The sequence below is a fragment of the Otolemur garnettii genome, unplaced genomic scaffold (genome assembly GCF_000181295.1).
Source record: "Otolemur garnettii isolate 467f Iridium unplaced genomic scaffold, OtoGar3 scaffold00011, whole genome shotgun sequence".
Taxonomy (NCBI): Eukaryota; Metazoa; Chordata; class Mammalia; order Primates; family Galagidae; genus Otolemur; species Otolemur garnettii.
Genome location: NW_003852406.1, coordinates 18,312,569 through 18,334,450, shown reverse-complemented (window position 1 = coordinate 18,334,450; position 21,882 = coordinate 18,312,569). Strand labels below are relative to the sequence as shown.

General features: G+C 49.3%; 1 protein-coding gene across 1 annotated transcript in view; it reads left to right on the top strand.

Annotated features, from left to right (window-relative positions):
* Positions 1 to 21,882, top strand: part of MEGF11 (multiple EGF like domains 11) — a 248,752-nt gene that overhangs the window by 216,793 nt on the left and 10,077 nt on the right. The window contains exons 13-20 of the mRNA XM_003784441.2: positions 4,387 to 4,533; positions 4,879 to 5,013; positions 8,959 to 9,087; positions 10,152 to 10,280; positions 10,826 to 10,954; positions 11,618 to 11,746; positions 13,647 to 13,883; positions 21,036 to 21,092. Of these exons, the coding sequence (XP_003784489.1) occupies positions 4,387 to 4,533; positions 4,879 to 5,013; positions 8,959 to 9,087; positions 10,152 to 10,280; positions 10,826 to 10,954; positions 11,618 to 11,746; positions 13,647 to 13,883; positions 21,036 to 21,092 (1,092 nt within the window). The remainder of the gene's footprint in view (positions 1 to 4,386; positions 4,534 to 4,878; positions 5,014 to 8,958; positions 9,088 to 10,151; positions 10,281 to 10,825; positions 10,955 to 11,617; positions 11,747 to 13,646; positions 13,884 to 21,035; positions 21,093 to 21,882) is intronic.

Genomic DNA, 21,882 nt, shown 5'->3' with positions numbered 1-21,882 from the left:
TATTCCCTCTGCTGAATCTCTCTCTCCCCTTCTCTTCACGTGGCATCTCCTTCTCATCCACAAGGTTTTAACTTAACAGTTGCTTCCTCAGGGAAGGCTACAGCAGCCATCCTCCACCTAAGACTAAAGAGCCCCCTTTAATTAATTCTGATTCCCCGCACTGTTCCCTTGGTACAATGTCACTGAACTCAGATTTCAATAACTATTTATTATCTGCCTCCCCAACTTGACCATCAGCTCTGTGGAAGCATCTGATTATCCACCACTGTATCCACTGCCTGCCACACGCTGAGATATGGATAAGGTGGCAGTTAAGAACATAGAACAGGAGCCAGACTGCCTGGGTTTATGACCTTGGCAAGTCCTTCAACCTCTCAGGGCCTGAATTCTCCATCTATAAAATGCACATAATCTTCCTCACAACAGGGGAAGGGCTGGGGTTTTTTTCTGATTTCAGATTGATATAAGGGGACACTTAGGTTACATTGTTTGCATTTGTTAGGTAGAGACCAAGTTGTAGTTGAGCCCATCACCTGGGAGGGTGTTGTGGGTGTTGTGCCCATTAGGTGAGAGCACACCCAACACCCTCCCTCCTCCCCTCTCTTCCCCACTTCTCTTAATTGAATGTAGTTGTGTTTTCTTACAGGGCTGTTTTGAAGTGTAAATACCAATAAAGTGCTACCAGTCCCTGGTACATAGTAAGTGCTCAGTGAATGTAAGCCCTGAATACTGGAAGTGCTTAATAACAATAGGTTGTGTGAATGAACCAGTCCCAAGGTGGTGGGTGGCCAAGAGAAAGAAATACAGTCATTCCTGGCAGCATAGGTTCTCAGGTAAATAATTCACAGCAGGTTGCTGCACAGCTTCTGTTCTCCACAACTAGAAAGTTTCTAAGCAGCCAAGGGCCAGGAACCTTGGCTTCCCCTGCCCTCTTGGTTCTTGTCCCTTGAAGGAGGCCCTACCCTAGGCACCAGCACCCTAGACCCTCAACTGGAACCAAGTGGAAATCCATTTTAATTTTTCATTGCCTTAATTTCAAGTGAGCCGATGAGATTTTAATACTATCTGGTACTTAAAAATTCTATCTTTGAACAACCTTTCGGCAAGGCCTCTGCTATTCTAAAGCTAATTTCCCCAAGTGTGGTTTTGTAGTCTTTTGAAAGATGTGATTGATGTCCTGAGGTTTGTCATCATGTGGAAGGGAGCCAAGGAGGGGTGGGGAGAGGGGACAGGCCTGGGCAGCCTCCCATTCAGTGAGCCCTCCCCATTCACCTGTGCTGTTAAGAAACATCTGTGCCTGACTTCCTAGCCCCTGGGGTATTGCTCATGACTTGGTCAACACAGGTTTTGGTCTGCCCTAAGCTGCAGGCATATCTCCCCCTGTCCCAGTAAGACACAGGCTTATTGACAACTGGTGTTGTGTATTTATGCCTTATTCACCTTGTTCTGCACTCAGCAGGTACTCATTAAATTTTACTGAAATAAATCAGAAGTTGGCCTCACACCATTTATGGTTTTTCCCCTTGAAGGAGAAGAGAACTTAAAGATTATCTACTTCAACCCTCTCACACCACAGATAAAGAAAGGGAGTTGCTCAAGTTTTAGGACATCAGTGCCAAAAGGATGAGGGATGCAGGACAGTATCGTAAGGGGGAGCCATTTACTCATTCAACTAGCGTTTATTGACTCACCCAATTACCAAGTTTTTATTTGGCAGCTACCTTGTGCCCAACACTGTGCCAGACTTAGCAGTGAGTGGCAAAATTCCACAGCAACCATCCCTAGGCGCTTACTGTGTGCACCAGAGGTGGGCTCCCTGGCCACGAGGAGCACCTAGGTAAGCAGGGTCAGAAGAGTCAGTACACTGTGCTCCCTGTCTTCAAACTGCTGGCAGGGGAGACAGGACTCATGTGCATGAAACATTCGAGTAACAGGTAGAGAGAAAGCTATATGCTGCATTCAGATAGATGCTTGAATCCCTGCCCTGACATCCAGGAAGGCCTCCTGGAGGAGGAGGACTCTAAGCAGACCCTGAACATTATGGGCTGCTGGCCTTGCTGCGTCAACTAGAGATCACGATGTATGGATTTTGAGCCTAGCTTTACCCATCAATATAGATGTGGGAGGGGAGGAAGGTCCGGAAAATACAAAGCCAGAGGATTCCCTAAGGTATGAGAGAGCTGCCTCTAAGGGAATTATCATCCCTATTCAACTCTGAGGAAAACCAGGGCTCAGAAAAGGTAACTGAAACTGCTACAACAGAAGTTCTAGCTGGGAGCCTCCCACACAGCCAAAGCCAGCCCCTTTGATGACGCCAGTAAGTCCTTTCTGGAACTGGGCACTTCCAGTTTTCTGGGGAAACCTTGGACCTTTTTTTCTACTTAGAACCCATGTCTTATCCTCCAAAAAGCTCTAGGACATATAAGAACCTCAAATAGGAACGCCATTCCCACAGGACCAGGCTCAGAATGTAATAATTGCCAAATCCTAGAACCCTGAGGGACTTTGCAGCCACCTGCAGTCTGAGCATGAACAGCCAACACTCATGGTTCCCCAAGGAAGAGGACCCCTTTTTAACATGAAAACTCACTGAGGATTCTACACGCGTAGCTACACCTTTAATAGCCAAACACACTAACAGCCAGCTGCCGTGAACGGGGTGGTGCTTTGGCATGCACTGTTTTCTGAATCACGGTACCTCTATGCATAGCTTAGGAAAGAGCAGCGTCTATGGGTGGTATTTCCAGAAGCCACGTCAGCCTGCAGTGTTGGGTGTGCAGGAGGATTAACTGGAAGCCCTGTCAGCAGTGAAGCTCTGCTTCAGGCCGACAGGCAAAAGAATTCCTTAGGGTGCCTAGGAAAGGGAAACTTGAAGACGTGTCCAAAACTTCGAACAGCTTCATGGTTTCTCCTTTCCTAGCTCTCTTTAGTCAATCCATGGTGCCTGTCCAGGTTCTACCTCTTGGGCACCTGAAATTCCACTTGGGCACCTGAAATTCCTCATCAATAGGTAAAATATGACAAATGCGGCTGTCAGATTATCACTGGGAAAAGATCCCATCCCCTGGAAAGAATCCCGCCACCATGTCCCAGAAAGTGGCATCTGAAGCCTTTATCCTGCTTTAAAATTGAGACGTTCCAGGGAGGGAGCGCAGGTGCTGGCTGGACTGAGGGATAAGCAGAGGAATGGAGCCTGTTGCATCCTCTTCCCCCTCTGCCTCTCTCCAGCTGTTCCACCCTCCCTTCCCTTTCCCTGCCAGCTGGGTGGGCTTGTACAATTCCAGGCCGCCTCTAAATTGGTCCCACTGCTCTCCTTCGGCTGCTAAGGCTGGCTCTGTTCACCCGGCCCAAGTAACTTTCTCTCTCTTTCTTTCCCTGTCCTTATAACAAGGCAGGCATGATTTTTCAGCTAATTCTGCTTCTCTCTGAGCCTCTGATATTCACCTTCCAAAGCCAAGCCAATCTCTTGGAACAATCTCTTGTTCCCTTCCCCTAAAGGATATCAGACAGGAAGCCTTTCTGCCTGAGAGGAAACCCTATCCCAGAGCTGGAACATCCAGCCTCAGGCCTTTTAAAATTCCTTCTTAGCCTTCAGGCTGTAATCACTCTAAACATGTATTTATTCCCTCTCAAAAACACTAAATATTCCTTGTTCCTCTTTCTTATTGAGAGATTCCATCCATTCCCCCATAGGCCACTGTCAAAGTGAGGATCATTAAATCAATTTGGTGGGTCACAACTAACATTTTTATGAAATAGAATACATCACAATACAGAGAGAAATCAGAGTATCTTACAGTGACAAAGTAATTTTGCAAAGGACTGGTTTCCATCGTACATCTGTGTGCACTTATGACATAAAATACATATCGCACTGAGAACTCTGGTCAAAAGAATCTGGAAATTCAGACCCTATCCACTGCCTGAGACCCTACTCCAGGTTGGTTGGCTGGGACCCAGCAGGAGCCGAGGCTCCTGGGCTAACATGGGTAGGCATGTAGCTCACCCCCAGCTGGCACTCACTTGCCCATAGCTGGTTTATGTCAGGTATGTTCTTGAATGCCCTTCACCATCTGGTCCCTTCCCCCAGTCTCACCTCTTGCTATATCCATTCCGCTCTTTGTGGTTCTGCCACACTATGCTGTCTTTCATTCTTTTAAGACACGATTCTCTCTCTTGCATCCTGCTGGTTTCCTTTGCTTGGTCAGTTCTTCCTTGTCTTCTAGGATGCCATCTGGGCATCACCTCTTCCTGGAAGCTTTCTCCTCCACACCCCCAGACTCATTGTGCTCAGCTCCACCTCTTCATTTGCATGTGCCCTTCCCTCCCATCTTCCTGCACCCTCAGCTCTCTGAACACTGACCCTGGTCTGTCTCTGGTCCACAGGCATCCGCTGTGATAGCACATGTCCGCCTGGTCGCTGGGGCCCCAACTGCTCTGTCTCCTGCAGCTGTGAGAATGGTGGCTCTTGTTCTCCAGAGGACGGGAGCTGCGAGTGTGCCCCTGGCTTCCGAGGACCCTTATGCCAGAGAAGTAAGCTGAACCCCTTGCCCCGAAGACCTCAGACAGCTTATGCTCTTTAACCTTCCCCAGATGGAACCGGTCCTGGCCTGAGAGGTGGGCCCCCAGAGTCAGTTTCCATCTCTTGCCTCCCACTAGTCCCTTCTGTCCCTGAGTTCAGGGCCCAGCCCCTTGATGGAAACAGGACTAGGCCACAGCTCCTCTCTCCACAAAGGGGCAGATGTTCCCAGGTGTGGAAAGAATGCAACTCTCCCCACATTTTTTAGGCGCCTCTTTATTGCTATGTGGGTCAGGTGGAGTGGCCAGGCTAGCTGGGGTCTCTTAAGGTGCTCACTGTCCTCTTCCTTTTACCCTCAGTCTGCCCCCCTGGGCTCTATGGCTATAGCTGCACCCAGCCGTGCCCCCTCTGTGTGCACAGCAGTGGGCCCTGCCACCATGTCAGCGGCATCTGTGAGTGTCTCCCAGGATTCTCTGGAGCCCTTTGCAACCAAGGTACTGTCTTCAGTGGGCAGGGAGGTGAGAGGTTCTGAGAGGACAATGGCAGGGAGGAAAGGACTTGGGGGGTGGGGATTTATCATACTCCGCAGAGGTAAGTTCTTCCCTCGTCAGGGCTCAGGCTGCTCAAGTTTATAAGACTTGAGCACCACGTGGCTTATGACCAAGCCATTACGCAGTAAAAGGAACAGGCTCAAGGAAGTTAAATGACTTGTTTATGATCTCACAGCAAGTGGCAGAAACAAATTTTGACTCTAACGCCCACACTAAACAGATGAAAAATTAAATAAGCATATAAAAGAGCCACATCAGAAGTGGCACCAAGTGACTGTGCTGAGTGCCAAGGGGAGAGGCAGAGAACATGGTGGGAGTGCAGAGGAGACAGTTCTGGCTTTGGCTGGAGGTGGCAGCTCATGGGCCCTTCTCCCCCTCACGCTTACACCAACATCACTAATCCATTCCTCATCACACCGCCCACTTTCCTGTCTCAACCTCAGAATCCTTCACACCACCAACTCTAGGCAACTGCTACCACTCAACTCTTGGAAAAAAGAGAGAAAGTTTATTTGCGCTCGTGTGCTGCTCAGCCAGCTCTTTGTGAAGGGAAAGCCCAGATTGGTAACCAGGACTGTAGATTTCTATGATATAAATATTCCTATGGTGGCCGATTTTAAGATGCCAGTGGTTTACCAACATTCACCAAATTCCCAAATAGTGAACAACCAGTGAGAAGGTAGGAGCTGGCTCCAGCACGTGTCATGGTTTATTGCCATCTCTGGCTTACTGAAAGGCCAAGATGGGGTGGATTTGGGCAAAGGCTCCATAGACTATCCAGGACATCAGCTGAGCCGTAGCTTGAAAGGCAGAGAAGGAGGAAAAGCATTCTAGGCAGAGAAAACAGCTTAGGCAAAGCACAGAGACCCAAGCACACAGCCATCCAGCGATAGGGAGTGGTTGGAAGATACAGTGGCAGGGGGTGGTGGAAAGAGGGCTGAAAAGGTAGGCTGGGGCCTTCAAAACAGACTTCAACACAAGGCTACAGAATTTGCGCTTTAATCCATGAGGAGTGAAAAGATCTTAGGATAAGTTAGAGCTAAAAGCAACTTCAAGGTCATTTGTGCAAGAATCGCATCTGGACTCTGCTTAAATACTTCTATTGACTGAGAGCTCACTACCTCTCAGGGGAGACCATTCCTTTGATGAATAATCACGGCTGAGCCAGGTTATTTTTGCCAGTGCGTGGGCTGTTAATATGTATGAGTGGAAAGTTTACTACATGATGCTTTGAGGTCATGAGAAGTTTGGGCCCCAGGGAAACATATGTGACAGTTTCATTTACTTGCAGCCCTCCTAGGACAGTTTAATCATAACCTGACACATAGAGGTTTACTTATTAAACATAGGAGACCTAGCCGTCAAAACAGATAGGCCAGGTCTGAATTAGGGCCTAAGCAGCCTGAAGAGTAACTCTTGGATCCTGGGTTGCCTGATTTATCACCCACTGGCCTAATGAGTATTTCCCACATATAGATCTAATAAGGTTTGCTATTAATGGCAACTGCCCTGCCCTTTCTAATGACTGGCTTTCCAGCAAGTTACAAATTACAGACACTGCTTATGTAGAGTCATTAAACATAGATTAAATATAACCAGATGTTTTCTTTTCACCAGCCCCCCTTCTCTCCATCGCTCCTTTCTTTTTTTTGCTCACTCTTGATTCAGCTAAGAAGTCACCCAATTAGTGTATTAGACTGATTGCATTAGCAGCTCTGTGGGAAAATTTGCTGGCCTTTTGTATGTGAGAAAGACTTCAAAGATAAGACTGTCTTGTTAGAGAAGTTCATAAGTTTGTTTTAGGGATGGAGGTTGGGGGAGCAGCTCTGGTACCCCACTCTTCAGAGAGGGCCAGCCAGGACTGGGTACGGGTTCCTCAAATCGAGCACCTCCCAGAGGGAGGGAAGGGGAAGAAGCTGGGCGGCCTGCTCCAGGAAGGTGGAGCCCAAGCTGCACATAGGTAAGGAGCATGCCGTCCTCTTGGAAGTGAACTGCCTGGGAAGCAGCTGTTTTCATAAAGCGAGGCACAGGGCCCCAAACCAGCCAGGCTGCCTGCCTGCAACTATTAACTATGGCCCTAAGCTAGGGGCCTTGTGCATGTGAGAAAAAATGAGGAAACCAACACCAAGAAGGAGTGATGTGGTTTGCTCAAAGGCACTTAGCCAGTCCATGGTAAAACTTCCTAGTCGGTGACTTTGGGCAAGTTAATTAACCTCTTAGTGCCTCAGTTTCTCATCTAGAAAGAAGAGTTAATTATGAGGAGTAGTGATGATGATGTCATTATTTATATAAAAATGACAGTTTCAAGATTAAGTGAATGGATACAGGCATACCTGATTGCATTGTACTTCACTTTATTGTGCTACCAGATACCATGTTTTTTTTACAAGCTAAAGGTTTGTGGCAACCCGGCCTCAAGCAGGTCTATCAGTGCCATTTTTCTAAGATCAAGTGCTCATTTCCTGTCTGTGTCAGTATTTTTAGCAATAAAGTATTCTTCAATTAAGGCACGTATATTTTTTAGACATGCTATTGCACACTTAACAGACCACAGTGTAAGCATAACATTCATAGGTACTAGGAAACAAAAAAAATTCATGTGATTTGCTTTATTGCAATATTCTCTCACAGTGATCTGGAAGTGAACCCGCAATATCTCTGAGGTATGCCTGCATTTGTGAAGCACACTTAAGTATCTTGTGCATAAGGGCCATCTATGTTTGCTGAATACATGAAGAAAACTAGGACCTCAATCCAAGGCTTTAGACTAAAGAGTCCAGTCCACCATGCTGCCTTTAGTATTTGGCAGCCACTAATCATGTCCCAGAGAGGCACAGAGTGGACATAGATCCTAGCCACCAGGTGCCACCAGTCTGGTTGGGGAAGGGCTACCAATACGAGGCAGTGTGATGCAAAGGAGAGGTTGCCAGCCCAAGAGTTGAGAGAGGGGCCCTGGGGAAGTCACTTCTCTTCAAGAATTGACACCTTCCCATGATCCTCTGTGCTGCTCTCCAGGACCTAGACTTTATTCCGGGGCAATTGGAGGTGGGGAGCACTGAGGATATTTGAGCAGGACCCAAGAGTGTCAGGAATGGACCGGTGCTTTAGAGTATGGAAGCTGTAGGAAACAAGTGGGAGATGAACTGCAAAGGACACGAGATAAGTGCTCAATTAATACTCATATGCAGCAGACGCAGCCCTGCAGCCTGGCTGAGAAAACCAGCCTTTCCTCTATAGACCAAGAAGTGACTCCTCCAGGAGGGTCTGTGACCTAAATCCTCCAAGTGTCTCAAAGTAGAAACACCAGTGGTGAAGAGGGCCTTGCGAACCCAAGAGGGCTTTCCTGAGGTGGAGACTGAGCTGAGGCTTGAGGTCAGAGGAAACGGGTGGATAGCAACAGACACTCAAGGCCAGCCCTCCAATTGTCAAACTGCAGACTGGCCACACTGCATTTGTCCCTCTCCTAGCTGTGAACAGTCTTCACCCCCATGGCTGTGGGATTAGACATGCTGGCAAAAGCATGGCAATAGAATTCAGAAGGTTGCAGAGCAATACCGGGAGCTCTGAACCGAGAGTCCCAAAGTGTGATGCCCAGCCTCATCACATCAAGTCATTCCACCTCTATGGGCCTCAGTCTGTTCCTCTGCCAAAGGGGATCACAATAGAGCATCCTGAAGAACGCAGCTGCAGACATGCGAGGGGCAACTTATTTCCATGCATGTGGAGAAGAGTGATAGGGTGCTGAGGTGGGCAGTTCCTATTCAGACCCCTAATTCCAAGGTGGTCATGGCTGTGGCCTGGGAACTTCTGGGGCTGTAGCTGTGGGTGAGGGGGTGGTGTAAGGTGCATAAGTGGGAGGACAGGTGCCAGGCTGTCCTGTGCCCACAGTGTGTGCTGGAGGCCACTTTGGGCAGGACTGTGCCCAGCTCTGTTCCTGTGCCAACAACGGGACCTGCAGCCCCATCGATGGCTCCTGCCAGTGCCTCCCCGGATGGATCGGCACGGACTGCTCACAGGGTAGGTCATTGCCCTCTGGGAATGTCCCTCACCCAGGGTTAGGTCTGGAGGCTCTCCACCTTGGCAGCTCCACTTCCAGGCGGGAAATCTCCTTTTGCAGCCAGGAATGTCCATCTGCATCCCATTTAGCTCTTCTGCCAACACGATGAGTTATTAGGATTGATCACTGGTATTATTAACTACTGGCATTAAAGGTATTGATATCGTTGATATCAATTAATTAAAGCTATTAATCTCACCACCTAAGCAAGGAGTTTGGCTGGAGCTGAGGAGGGGCAAGGATCAGCATGGTGGAATTTAGGAATGGCAAAGTGAGATGTGGCTGGGACAGGCAACTTGGGAGGAGAGTGGGTGCCCTCTGGGTGGCCCATGTGAACAATATCCTGGACATCATAAGCCCAAACAGAGCACTGTCAAGGCTGTTCATGAAAAGTATACCCAATTTGTTGTGACTGTAACAGCTTCTCTCCAGGGAGCCCTGAATCTAAGGCAGAGACCTAGCCTGTACACTCCTTGTTAGATGGCCTAGGCCAAGGGAACTGCCACCTCAGTAAGCTCATAGCTGAGAGTGAAGAGTTCCCACCCTAGGAAAGTCCCTAGCCTTACGGGGAAGTTAGCACAGATAGTGGTCCTGCTGTCACCCACAAAGTTTACCTGTGTGTTCCAAATCAGATACTGGGACTCGCTTAGAGCGGCAGCTCAGGAGCCCTCAGAGCCATGCTGAGTTAGTTACCAAAGACTTGGAGATGGGCAATCTGGATCTTGTGAATCCTGGGTTGCTAAGCCAAGAAGTGTAAGAATTCTAGGAATAGGGCCGTGCCTGTGGCTCAAGTAGGGCGCCAGCCCCATATACCCGGGGTGGTAAGTTCAAGCCCAGCCCTGGCCAAAACTGCAAAAGAAAACAAACAAACAAAAAAAGAATTCTAGGAACAGTGTGTTAAGCAAGCCCGAGAGCCAGGAAAAGTCAACTGCATCCACTCTGATGTCTTGGCTCTGATGTATACTCCCCTTTCCTCTCCCTTTTCATCTTCCCCTTCCCCCTCTGTATCTCACCCATATCCTAGCTTGCCCACCAGGGTTCTGGGGCCCTGCCTGCTTCCATACATGCAGCTGCCACAACGGGGCGAGCTGCAGCACCGAGGACGGGGCCTGCCACTGCACCCCTGGCTGGACTGGACTCTTCTGCACACAGCGTAAGCCCTGCCTCCTGGCCTCCCATCCACTTGGAATCCCATACTGCAGCCTACTGGCCACTGTGGGCATCGTCCAGGCCTACAGGGAGGGAGGAAGAAGGGAGCTGGCCCCAGGACCCCCACCCCCTGCTCCATGAGAACTGGGGAGCCCCCCAGGGAAAGCCCCAGGGCCTGACCTAATTCAAGGGCTTGAGAGGCCCAAAGTCTTACAAGGTTAGGGCTGTAGGTATGTCAGCAATCACCAAGACCAGACCTTCCTTGGACAGTGGGGTCCAGAGTGGAGAGAAGCAGCCTGTGGCCACACAGGAAAGAGACCCAAGCCTGGCCTCTGATTCCAAGGACCATTTGTCTGCAGGACTCCTTGGCCCCTACTCCCATACAGCATGAGAGTCCAAGAGCACAGAGATGGCTCTGTGCCGGGTCTCAATAGTCTTCACCCCATGCTCAGCAAGAGGGGAGCAGAAGACGGGTCTGGTCCCAGCCACAGCTCTGCAGTGATCCTCAATCAGCAGCAGCGCTTGTGACTAGAGATCCTATTTCCCCAGGCTGCCCAGCAGCGTTTTTTGGGAAGGACTGTGGGCGTGTATGCCAGTGTCAGAACGGCGCCAGCTGTGACCACATCAGTGGCAAGTGCACCTGCCGCACAGGCTTCACCGGACAGCACTGTGAACAGAGTAAGCTGCCCTGACCACACTGGGTGCCGGGCCAGGCCTCAGCCTCCTGCGAGGACCCTTGCCCTTCAATCCTGCTCATTCAGGCTCCACCTTTTGTTCCCATGACTTTGGGGGAAACTCTCAAGGAAAAAGCTGAAAAAGGTCATGCCTACATTGGTGCTTAAAGAATTTCTCCCTCTGGGCAGCGCCTGTGGCTCAAGGAGTAGGACACCAGCCCCATATACCGGGGATGCTGGGTTCAAGCCCAGCCCGGGCAAAATTGCAAAAAAAGAAAAAATTTCTCCTTTCATATGGAAGGAGACGGGAGGGGATTGAGCGCGGAGGCCTGAGGGAGATAATGAAGGGAGCAGAGGGAGGCATGGGATCTTTGTGATTCTTTGAAGCCCCTGCAACATAGAAGATGCTATTTAAATGTGCTGCACAAGAAGGAAGTAGGGAGGAGTTGGGCCCTGCCCGCTCCTCCTCTTTGTCCCCCCACTCAGGGCTGTATATGCTCTGTTCATCCCCAAGTGTTTAACCAAAGCACCGTGGGAGCTGTGGGGAAATATGTTTCACATAGTGAGAGGCAAAAATGGTCTGTCAGCAGAGCTGTCCAAACATGAAGTGGGGGGTGGGGGGGTGGGCAGTGAGTGGGTCTCACTGTCTACTCTTTGTGCCACACAGGATGTGCCCCAGGAACCTTTGGCTATGGGTGTCAGCAGCTGTGTGAGTGCATGAATAATTCTACCTGTGACCACGTCACTGGCACCTGTTATTGCAGCCCTGGATTCAAAGGAATCAGGTGTGACCAAGGTAATACACAGGTAGCAGAGTGCCTGGGCTTTGTGGAGAGAGACCCAGGGAGGCTCTAGGGAGATTCCAACTAGAATAGCTGCATTTGATGAGGATACTTCCCTTTATTCCCGTTTGAGGACAGCAGAAACAGGTGGCTGTGGGAAGAAAGCTGAGGGTCCAGGCGCTGGAGAGGTAGACGGGACGGGGGTTGGCAGGCAGCCTCTCAGCTGCAGCTTCCCCATGCTTGTCCTTGGCATGTTTCCCAGGAGCCAAGCAAGGGTAACCACAAGCTAGTGCTGCAGAAAGGCCACCAGACCAAGTTAGAGTATCTGCCAAGTTCTAGTTCTCCCATTACCTGCTTGGTATCCTTAAGCTAGTCATGTTCTTGTGCTGGGCCTAATTACTCCACATGCAATGTGGGAAGAATAGATTACTTGCTGTCTTCCCCATGACATGAGATTCCTCTGAGGGCAAAGAAGCCCAAAGAGGCTGAACTTTGGTTCTATAGTCAGATGACACCTAAGTTATGAGGATCAAGCTGAGGCAGTGTGAGTAAAGAAATCAGCACTGTGCACAGCACATAGGTAAATGAGCCCTCCATAGATAGTGGCTTTGTATACATAAGAACCTTTTATAAAATGCTGCAAACCTTAAAGGGATGGTATTACACTTAGTTCTAGGAGATGGGGGATGAGAATGGGCTCTCAATTACCCACATGACAGAAAACTGCCATTGCTTCCTGAGGATAAATCATTGAGAATGGTAACACAGCCTAGTTACCTCCCTGCTGATGTTGGCCAGCTCAGTTTAGCCAGCAGCAGACAGCCAAGGAGAGGTCTAGATACTGCTGGGCTGGCAAGAGAACCCTGGACTGAGCCACCAGCACAGAGGTCCGCCCGCACATCAAATCAAGAAAGAGGGCTTTGTGGGCAGGGATCCTGGACACAGTGGCACAGCACTTATTGCCAGTCTATCATTTGGGGCTCACAACCCCTCCCCTAGAGAGTGGGATCACTGTCCCCTAAGTTATAAAAGACATGCTGAGGACACTCTGAGTACACAACTCATAAGTAGGGATTGTGGCAAATCTTTCCTGACTCCTGAGAAACCAGATTCTGCCAATCACTGGTTGTGTGATCCTGGGCAAGTTACCTCACCTTTTGGTGACTCGGTTTTTTCATCTATGAAAGGGAAATAATTGAACAATCCCCATTCCAGAGGGCTTTGGGGAAGATTAAGTGAGCTGGTATCTTCAAGTCATTTTTAGAAGAGTAAAATATGTGGGTCATTACAAAAGTTTGAGATACACAAAAATCAAGAAATGTAAAATTAGGAGGCGCCTGTAGCTCAGTGAATAGGGTGCCAGCCCCATATACTGAGGGTGGCAGGTTCGAATACAGCCCTGGCCAAACTGCAACAACAAAAAAAAATAAAGTGGGTTCTTGTGGACAACAGATAGTTTGGTCTTAAAAAAAAAAAAAAAAAGAGAGAGAAAGAAAAAGAAAAAAAATGTAAAATCTATTCAGACAGAAACAAATAAAATCCTCCCAGCAACACTGATACCCTCAGCAAGTTCAAACCTGCCTAGGTGAACCAGAAAGGATCTTGTCAACTGTGTTTCTTAGAAGGGACATAATGGACCATCTCACAACTTTTGTAGTGACCTATATACTTTGTTTCATATCCATAATCACATTTGCTTCTTGTCATGACCCTAGGACTCCATTCCCTTTTAGGCAGTTGAAGAAAGTAAGGCACAGTCAGGGCTGGGGGGATCACACAGGGATTGAAGAATAAGGCCATGACCAGAACTAGGCTTCCCCACTTTAGAGGGGTTAGAGGCATCTGAGCCTGGGCCCAGGACAGCTGAAGAGCAAACAGGCCAGCCCCAGGCTCAGGCCTTCCCTCTGCCCACAGCTGCCCTCATGATGGAGGAGTTGAATCCCTATACCAAGATCAGCCCAGCACTGGGTGCAGAGCGGCACTCAGTGGGTGCTGTCACAGGCATCATCCTCCTGTTGTTCCTCATTGTGGTACTGCTGGGCCTGTTTGCCTGGCGACGGCGGAGGCAGAAAGAGAAGGGCCGCGACTTGGCTCCCCGAGTCTCCTACACACCTGCCATGAGGATGACCAGCACAGACTACTCCCTCTCCGGTAAGGACCATGCTCCCAGCATCCCTCCTCTTCTCCCTCCTGACTCCCCTAGCCCTCCCACCTCACCCCACTCCCAAAGAGCCATACAGTATCCCTGGGCACACCTGGGTTTACTGCAAGGTGGGTGGGTATGGATGCTACAGAGGCTGGGTATGGATGCTCAGACTACCCTAGAGCACCAGGGGAGCGGGAAGCAGGAGCCTACCCAGGAAAGGGACATAGGATTCCAAGAGGAGGTCATTTCCTGGGCCCCCAGCTCTGGAAGCCTCTTCCCATTTCCCTAGAGCTACACCATCCTGCTCACCTGTGGCTTCAGCCATAAGAACAGTCACACCACGTAGTAACTTTCCTATATTCTTCAAGGAAATGTCTCCTCATCCTGATGGCTATACCACTTTGCTCAGGCCCTGTCCATTTCTGCTTCCATGGTGAAGGTCTCAGGGCAACCATTCCCTCCAGTTCCCAGAGTTAGGAGAGCCCTCTTAGTACAGTGGAGGAGGGTGGTACCCAACCTTGGGAGAGGTATGAAAGTTTGGACAATGTCCCTGTGGCAGATGTGCCAGAGCCCAACCTGTCCACACGCGTGGTAACAACTACAAGGGGCATTCTAGCTGGGAGTTAGTGGAGTGGGGCTGCTGGACCAGATCCTTCTTCTCCCCTAAACTGCTGCCTTGGAAGTAAGAAAGGTTTTTTACTTTGTATTAAGTTAAACAATAGAGGCCAAAAATGCTCTGAAATTGCCTAAAGCCCTAGGCCACGAGAGGCTGTGCCTAACTGGGTAAGCACAGGATGAAGGCTTTCTCCAGCTGGCTCCAGGGCTCCGGGCTCCCGGCTGATCTGCAGCCTCCCGCACTATGCTTAGAAAACCCAGATCACTTCAGCGGACTTCTGCTGAGTATTGTCTACTGTATGCCCAGCTCCATGCTAGGTGCTACAGGATGAACACTGGTAGCCCACATACAGACCCTGCCTTCAAAGAGCTCCTGGCCTGTGTGTCCCTCTGGGCTTCAGCCAAAGCAAACATCCTGTGATGAAATCCCTGCCCACAGAGATTTGGGAATTTTCTTTTATCACTATACTGACAATGTCAGGTTAGTTTGCCCTCACTGTTCCTCTGGTATTCCCCATTTCTGGTGATAGGTCCTGGAATCCTCAGAAGGAGAAGGGCTAGGGCCAAGAGTGGGGTTCTCTTTATGAACTCATTACTGGGATCTCACCCTAGCAGACCAGTCCTAAGCAGCACTGGGACATGTGAGGCTACCAAGGCAAACACAGCTTGTCCAACCAAGCTGCAGCTTGCCTCCTTCCACACTGGCAAGCCTAGCCTGTGTCCTGCATGCTGCAGGGGGCCAGTATAAGGGAGGGGCAGCTCAGGTTCTCCAGATTTCCATAGGTTTAGTGAATGCAGAAAGCTTGGGGAATGGGGTACTTAACCTGTTTCCCTCGAGGCTGCCCAGCCCAAATGCTAGTATTGAGGGTATCTAATCAGGGATGTGATGGTATGTGGCACCTTGTTCTCTTCCCAGATTTGTCTCAAAGTAGCAGCCATGCCCAGTGCTTTTCCAATTCCAGCTACCATGCACTGGCGTGCGGGGGGCCTGCCACCAGCCAGGCCAGCACTCTGGACAGGAACAGCCCCACCAAGGTACCGGGCCCCAACTCCCCAGCCCCCATCCACTGTCCTCTCATTAGTCCTCCCCTCTGCGTAGGAAGGAACTGCATCCCCCATACACGGTCTGTGTGGAACCAGCCGCTAATACGTTAAGAGCAGTCCTGTGAGCCATGGTATATGTAAACACTCTGTAAAGCATGTACTGGAACCAGAAGGCTAACATGGAACTGAGTGCCATGTAACTGGTGGGCATCCCTTATAACCAAACCTCAGATCGCTCAATGTAACATACACTCTTGTACCCTCTGTGCAACCCACTGGTACCCAGTAATGGAATCATGTGTAGCCTTCTTGTCACATATAGCCATGTGTCATAGTCAATTTTGGCACATGTCAACATGTAATCAAAACACCACTTACTTCCACAAATCGCTGCAGTACATTACCAACACAATGTGTGCAACCAGTACGTTAGAGAGTAAGTAACTACTGTTAGTCAGATAACCACCTAATGTGGCTTGTATCTGGACATGTGGACCACATGTCATAGGTACCCACCTATAAATCATTTTTTTGTAATCACACACACAAAGGCCATGAAACTGACACTTCAGCTGTGGACAATGAGTTCTGCACATCTTCAGGGCAGCTGTGCACCCTCCTGGACAAGGCCTTCCCTGATTGCTCCCAGCATAACCCTAGCTGATAGCAAGACATCTTCTTATAGTCACAGGCCCCTGGGCAGGGATGTTTCAGCACACATGTAGTAAGTCATCTTAATGTGCCAGGACACATACCAGGCAGGATGGGAGATTACAGCCCCAAGGACAAAATATGAAGGGCTCAGGCTACATACACACCTCCTGATTCCCTTCCCCATGTACATGCCCACAAACATAGAATAGTAATCAGGGTAGGTGGGGAGGAACCCCAGGACTCTTGGCTTCCTGTAATATCCATCCTGGGCCAATAACACAGCTTTCATACTCCAGGCTTCTGCCCTAGAGCTCTAGAAATCCTTTTCTCCCTGTCTGCCCTATAGAGAATGATCATCAGCCCACAGCTCTGTGGCACTGTAGCCTGAATGCCACAGAAACATAGATACTGTAAAGCCTCGAGGAAACCACTGTCAAGCCATATTCCAAGGCCACTCTCAGCTTCCACCTCTCTTTCAGTAAGAGGCCAGAGTTACTGCAGGATACCCCACTTGTTGACCCTTTGGCTCACCTCACCCCAGTAGCCAGAGTAGCTCTATACAGTCAAGGACCCCTCAGTCTGGCAGATAAGGCACACAGCAGAAGTAGGCAGCTGTGAGGACACAGAAAGTACATGGGACTGGGAGTGGGGACCTGAGTTCTGGACCTAGCCCTACACTAACTCCTTGTATGTCCATGAGCGAGAACCACAAGTCAGAACTCAGGTCACATCTGTGAAATGAGGATAACTATCCTTAAGAGTGCAGAGAGAGAGAGAGGGTGCAGGGCCCATATACTGAAGGTGGCGGGTTCAAACTCAGCCCAGGCCAAACTGCAACAAAAAAATAGCTGTGCATTGTGGCAGGCGCCTGTAGTCCTAGCTACTTGGGAGGCTGAAGCAAGAGAACTGCCTACGCCCAGGAGTTGGAGGTTGCTGTAAGCTATGTGACACCACGGCACTCTACCGAGGGTGATAAAGTGAGACTGTCTCTACAAGAAAAAAAAATGCAGAGAGAGGAAGGATTGTACCATCAGCCTTGAGACACCCTGCCATGAGGCTTTTCCTTGGTCACAAGAAATGAAGGCTTGGCTTAAGTCAGGTGACAAGATAGACAGCCTCAGCATCTCCCTTGGTGCTGGAGGTGGCCTCATACTACAGCTGCCAGACTCCCAGAGTGCTCCACCCCAAAGCCCGACCTAGCTATCTGCTTGCCCTATCAGGGCCAGCTTAATTAAGCCAGCTCTTGGGAAGCCCTGCTTCTGCCCTCTGTAGGGGGCCTGGCAACCCTACAACTTCAGCCTGACAGCTTGAGTGGAGTGTATTCTGTCCCCACTGGCCTCAGTCACACCATGGTGGCCTGCTGTGGAACCTCTAGCTCATCCTTTCCCTCAACAGTCAAGGACCCAGGTGAATCAGGATCATGACAGGGGTGGGTACACTGAGGCTGGGAAGGGGCACCGTGTATTAACTGGCTCTCCTACTCTTCAAACAGCTCAGTAACAAGTCCCTTGACAGAGACACAGCAGGCTGGACCCCCTACAGCTATGTGAACGTGTTAGGTCAGTAGTGGTTTGAGTCTGGTCTCCACCATCACGTCCCACCCTATTCTCCTCTCATACTGAGAGGGACCCTGTCCCAAGCTCAAAGGGAGAAGGTTAAGTCCTGGCCATGGTTTGTCCCTAGGGAGAAGAGGTGTGGAGAGGAAACCCAAGTCCCTATTTTGGCTCTCACAAGAAAACAAAGTCCAGGACCTTCTTCATTTCTTTATCAGGGATGGGGAGAGGGTGGCTATGATCCAGGGACCACAGGCAGATAGCTAGAGCCAGAATGTAGGGATCTGATGGAAGCAAAAGGTATACTTGCCGTCCGGGAAAGGGACCTCTCACTTTCCCAGGTCCTATCACTTTCCCTCTGTCTCCTCCCTGGTGAGCACCAGCTCCTGTGGAGGGTGGGAGTGGAGGGTAAGAGAAAACAAGGCAGATGACTACAGATCCCACCTTGCCCCACAAGGTGATCTGCTTGTGGCAAGGATGCCACAGTAAAGGCCTTGAGTCTTTCCAGCCTGCCCCACCCTAACCTTTGCCCACTCATGTATTTCCCACCCCTCCCCATCATACCAGGGCCCTGGGAATAATGGCTCCTCCCTGTCATTCCTCTCACTAGACTCCCATTTCCAGATCAGTGCCCTGGAAGCCAGGTACCCGCCCGAGGACTTCTACATTGAACTTAGACACCTCAACCACCCCGCTGAGCCACACTCACCAGGTCAGACCCCTGATCTACCCCAGCCCCTCATAGCAGACCTAACCTAGCACCTGCCCTAATCCCCATTCCTGCACCTTGACCCACCCCCCATGGTCCTAGAACTCTCCCTGGTGAGCTCTCCTCCCTCCCAACATAGTCTACCAGCCCAAACCCCTATCTAAAAAAAGAAACCTTTCTAGATCCTCCTTATCAACTCTTCTTTTCCCATAGTGGTCAGTGGATATGGATAAACGGGGGTGCTCAAAGTGGAGGAGAAACCAGCTAACTGCACTCCCTATAGGCCACAAAATACAACCCCAAACCACTGAGAAATGACTTGAAGATGGTGACATTTTGGTGATTCTTTAGCCCCTGTTGGTATGGATAATAACGAGTTGGCTCTCTGACTAAAAAGCCCAGTGTCCCCCAGAGAGAAACCCCAGGACCACCAGTAGCCCAAACCAAGCTTTCCCAGATCTTTGGGTAGAGCTGTCAAGTAGAAATCTGAAGAAGTTGGGGCAGAATCTATCAACCAGCAAGCCCCCTCTATACTCATGCACTGAGCTCAAATCTGGTGGCTTGGGAAAGACGCAAAAAGGAAATTTGGAAAGTCAGTCTTGAAATGGAAGCACTTACAAAAGTAGGTGTCCTAGGAATAAGTGCGATGAATGAACAGACAATGTGGCATCCCTATAAAGTGGTTCCTCTGAGGCACCCTGGGGCAGGGCCTTAGCATGCTGGACAAGCCTGGGCCTGAGCTCAGGCTCTAGCTGGCTTCTAGCTCAAGGGAAACTGAACAGCTCTATTTACCTCTACAGGTCCCTGGGTCCACCAGCACTAGAGACAGTGAAGTTTCTGAATTCGTCTGCCCGTTGAGCAGACATGGGCTGCCTGGTCCCCTGGAGAGCACCCAAGACACTTAATAATCCTCCAACTACAGCCTCCCCCACCTCAACCCCTGACACACACACACACAGCCTCCCCATACCATACCCTGTATTTCTTTCCACATGGGAATATCCTCTGAGCTCAGGCAGATTTCTCCCCACTTTATTTTATTTTTTTATTGCTGGGGATTCACTGAGGGTACAAAGAACCAGGTTACGATGACTGCACTGGTTAGGTAAAGTCCCTCTTATAATTGTGTCCTGCCCCAATCTCCCCACTTTATAGCGATCCTGCTATTCAGCCAGGGCAGCCTGAGCATCACACACTGTCATTTACTGGCTTGCACCCAGGCAGGGTAGTATTTAGGGAGAAAACACTTAGGGAGATCTGGGCTGTATTTGCAGCTCAACTTCTCACTTGCTGCAAATGAACTGCTGATGTGGTATTAGACCAGTAGCTCTTTGGGCTTGTTTCCTGTTCTGTAAAAAGGAGGAAAAATTAATAGACTAGACTCTCTCTCTCAGGAGGGCAAAGGAAGCCCTGGTCTATAAACTGCTAAACTGATGCCAGGATACAAACTGTTGTAGTCATGATTCTGAAGATCACAGGCACCTATAGGCCTTTTAGATGAATAGTAAACCTGAAAAACAACCTAGGCGTTGTTCTGTAGTGTCACTTGGTAATGTGTGGAAGATAGGCAGATAGGAGTAAACGCCTTCAAATTCAACTTGGAACTCTGTATAGAAGAGGTTGTCTAAACAGAAGGTTGGTATTCAGTGTCAGAAACCAGGGCAAGCCAAGTGGAGTCAAACCTGTATTTTAGTAAGCACTGTATGCGTGCCTTGTCTGGTATTGTACCCTCACATAAAAGCTAGGAAAAAAAAGGCCTTGATGACCTTGACCCAGTGTCATTATTATCCCAACCTGGAAATGCCAGACAATTTCTTTCCTGGGAACACCAGCAGCAAAGAACCCAAACTTGGTCCCTGAAGTTTTATGACCTGCCTCTGGCTGGGGGCTCAGGACCTTACATTGTGGGAGCCGAGGAGAAAACTGACAGTCAAAAGGGAGAAAGAAATCTTTAGGGCTGAAGAACACTGGATAATACTTTTCAAAGAGTATTACTCACCCAAAAGAATGGATAACTGAGAGCTGGCTGTGGATGGGAATGCCTGTACCTCCTAGAGAGATGACTAAACCAGACCCTCAGCTATCTGTCTACCTCTCTGGCTCTCCTCAGATGATCCTAGGATCCAGGAGAGGAGAAGCAAGACCAGAGCTGAGAGAGGTGGAAAATTGAACAGAACTGAGATTTGCAAGGTCATACAGCCTCCTCTCAACCTAAGAACTGATTCTACTTTGTTCCTTATCCTATACCTTTGGAGACAAGAACTTCAACTACAGTGACTACAGGTGGCATCAAAACTGCCTTTCATTACTTCCTGAAAGACATTCTCTTAGGGCTCCAGGGAAAGAGTGCCAAATGTGCCAGGGGATGCTGTAGCTCATCTTAATGCTTGTGAGCCTTTTAAGAATTCCTGTATACTCGGAACAATTTAGGGTAGATTAAGCACAGAATAATCTTCTAGCAATAAACAACTATTTTCTAGTGGAGAAAGGCGGGGAAAAAGCTACAGAGAAAGGAAGAACACAAATAGTCTAAGTAAATTTCACCCCTGTATTTTTTCTTTCTTTATGTTATTTTTACACAGGAGCTTGTGGAATGGATAGATGTCAGAACACATACATTATGGACAAAGGGTTCAAAGGTAGAGTATCTAATCATGATGTCTTATTACAAAGGGCTTAGCAAGATAATGAGGGAGGCTCTGAAACAGTGAGGAATTCCATCTGGAAGAAACTGCATACCCTCCCCCACAAAAAGTTAAAAAACCACAGGGCCTGGGGCTGCTGGGCAGCTCTGCTCAGGAGGAGCAATCATAGTATTATTAATGAATTCCTCTTGATTTCAGCTGCACCTGCTTAGCAAACGCTTGTGGGTTTTTTATAGATGCCAACTAAATGTCTTCGGAAATGTAGAACGTCATTATCCAGCCAATTAGTACAAGTTAAATTGATTATAAAATCAGAAATAAAGTCAATCTACTTGCCCCAGAGACTTCCTGTCGTTGCACTAGCGAGGAATGCCACCCTGCACCTGCTGGCTTTCTGGGGCTAAAGGAATGAAAACGATACCCAGTTTTTTTTTTTTTTTTTTTTTTTTTTTGACAGAGCCTCAAGCTGTCCCCCTGGGCAGAGTGCTGTGGCATTACAGCTCACAGCAACCTCCAACTCCTGGGCTCCAGCAAGTCTCCTGCCTCCACCTCCCAAGTAGCTGGGACCACAGGCGCCCGCCACAACGCCCGGCTATTTTTTTTTTGGTTGCAGCCGTCATTGTTGTTTGGCGGGTCCGGGCTGGGGATTCGAACCCGCCACCTTAGGTGTACGTGGCTGGCGCCTTAGCCAGTTGAGCTATAGGCGCCGAGCCGATACCCAGTTTTAATATTGTATGGCACTCACCTTCAAGAGAGCTCTGCCTCCAAGAGCAGAGAAGCCAGG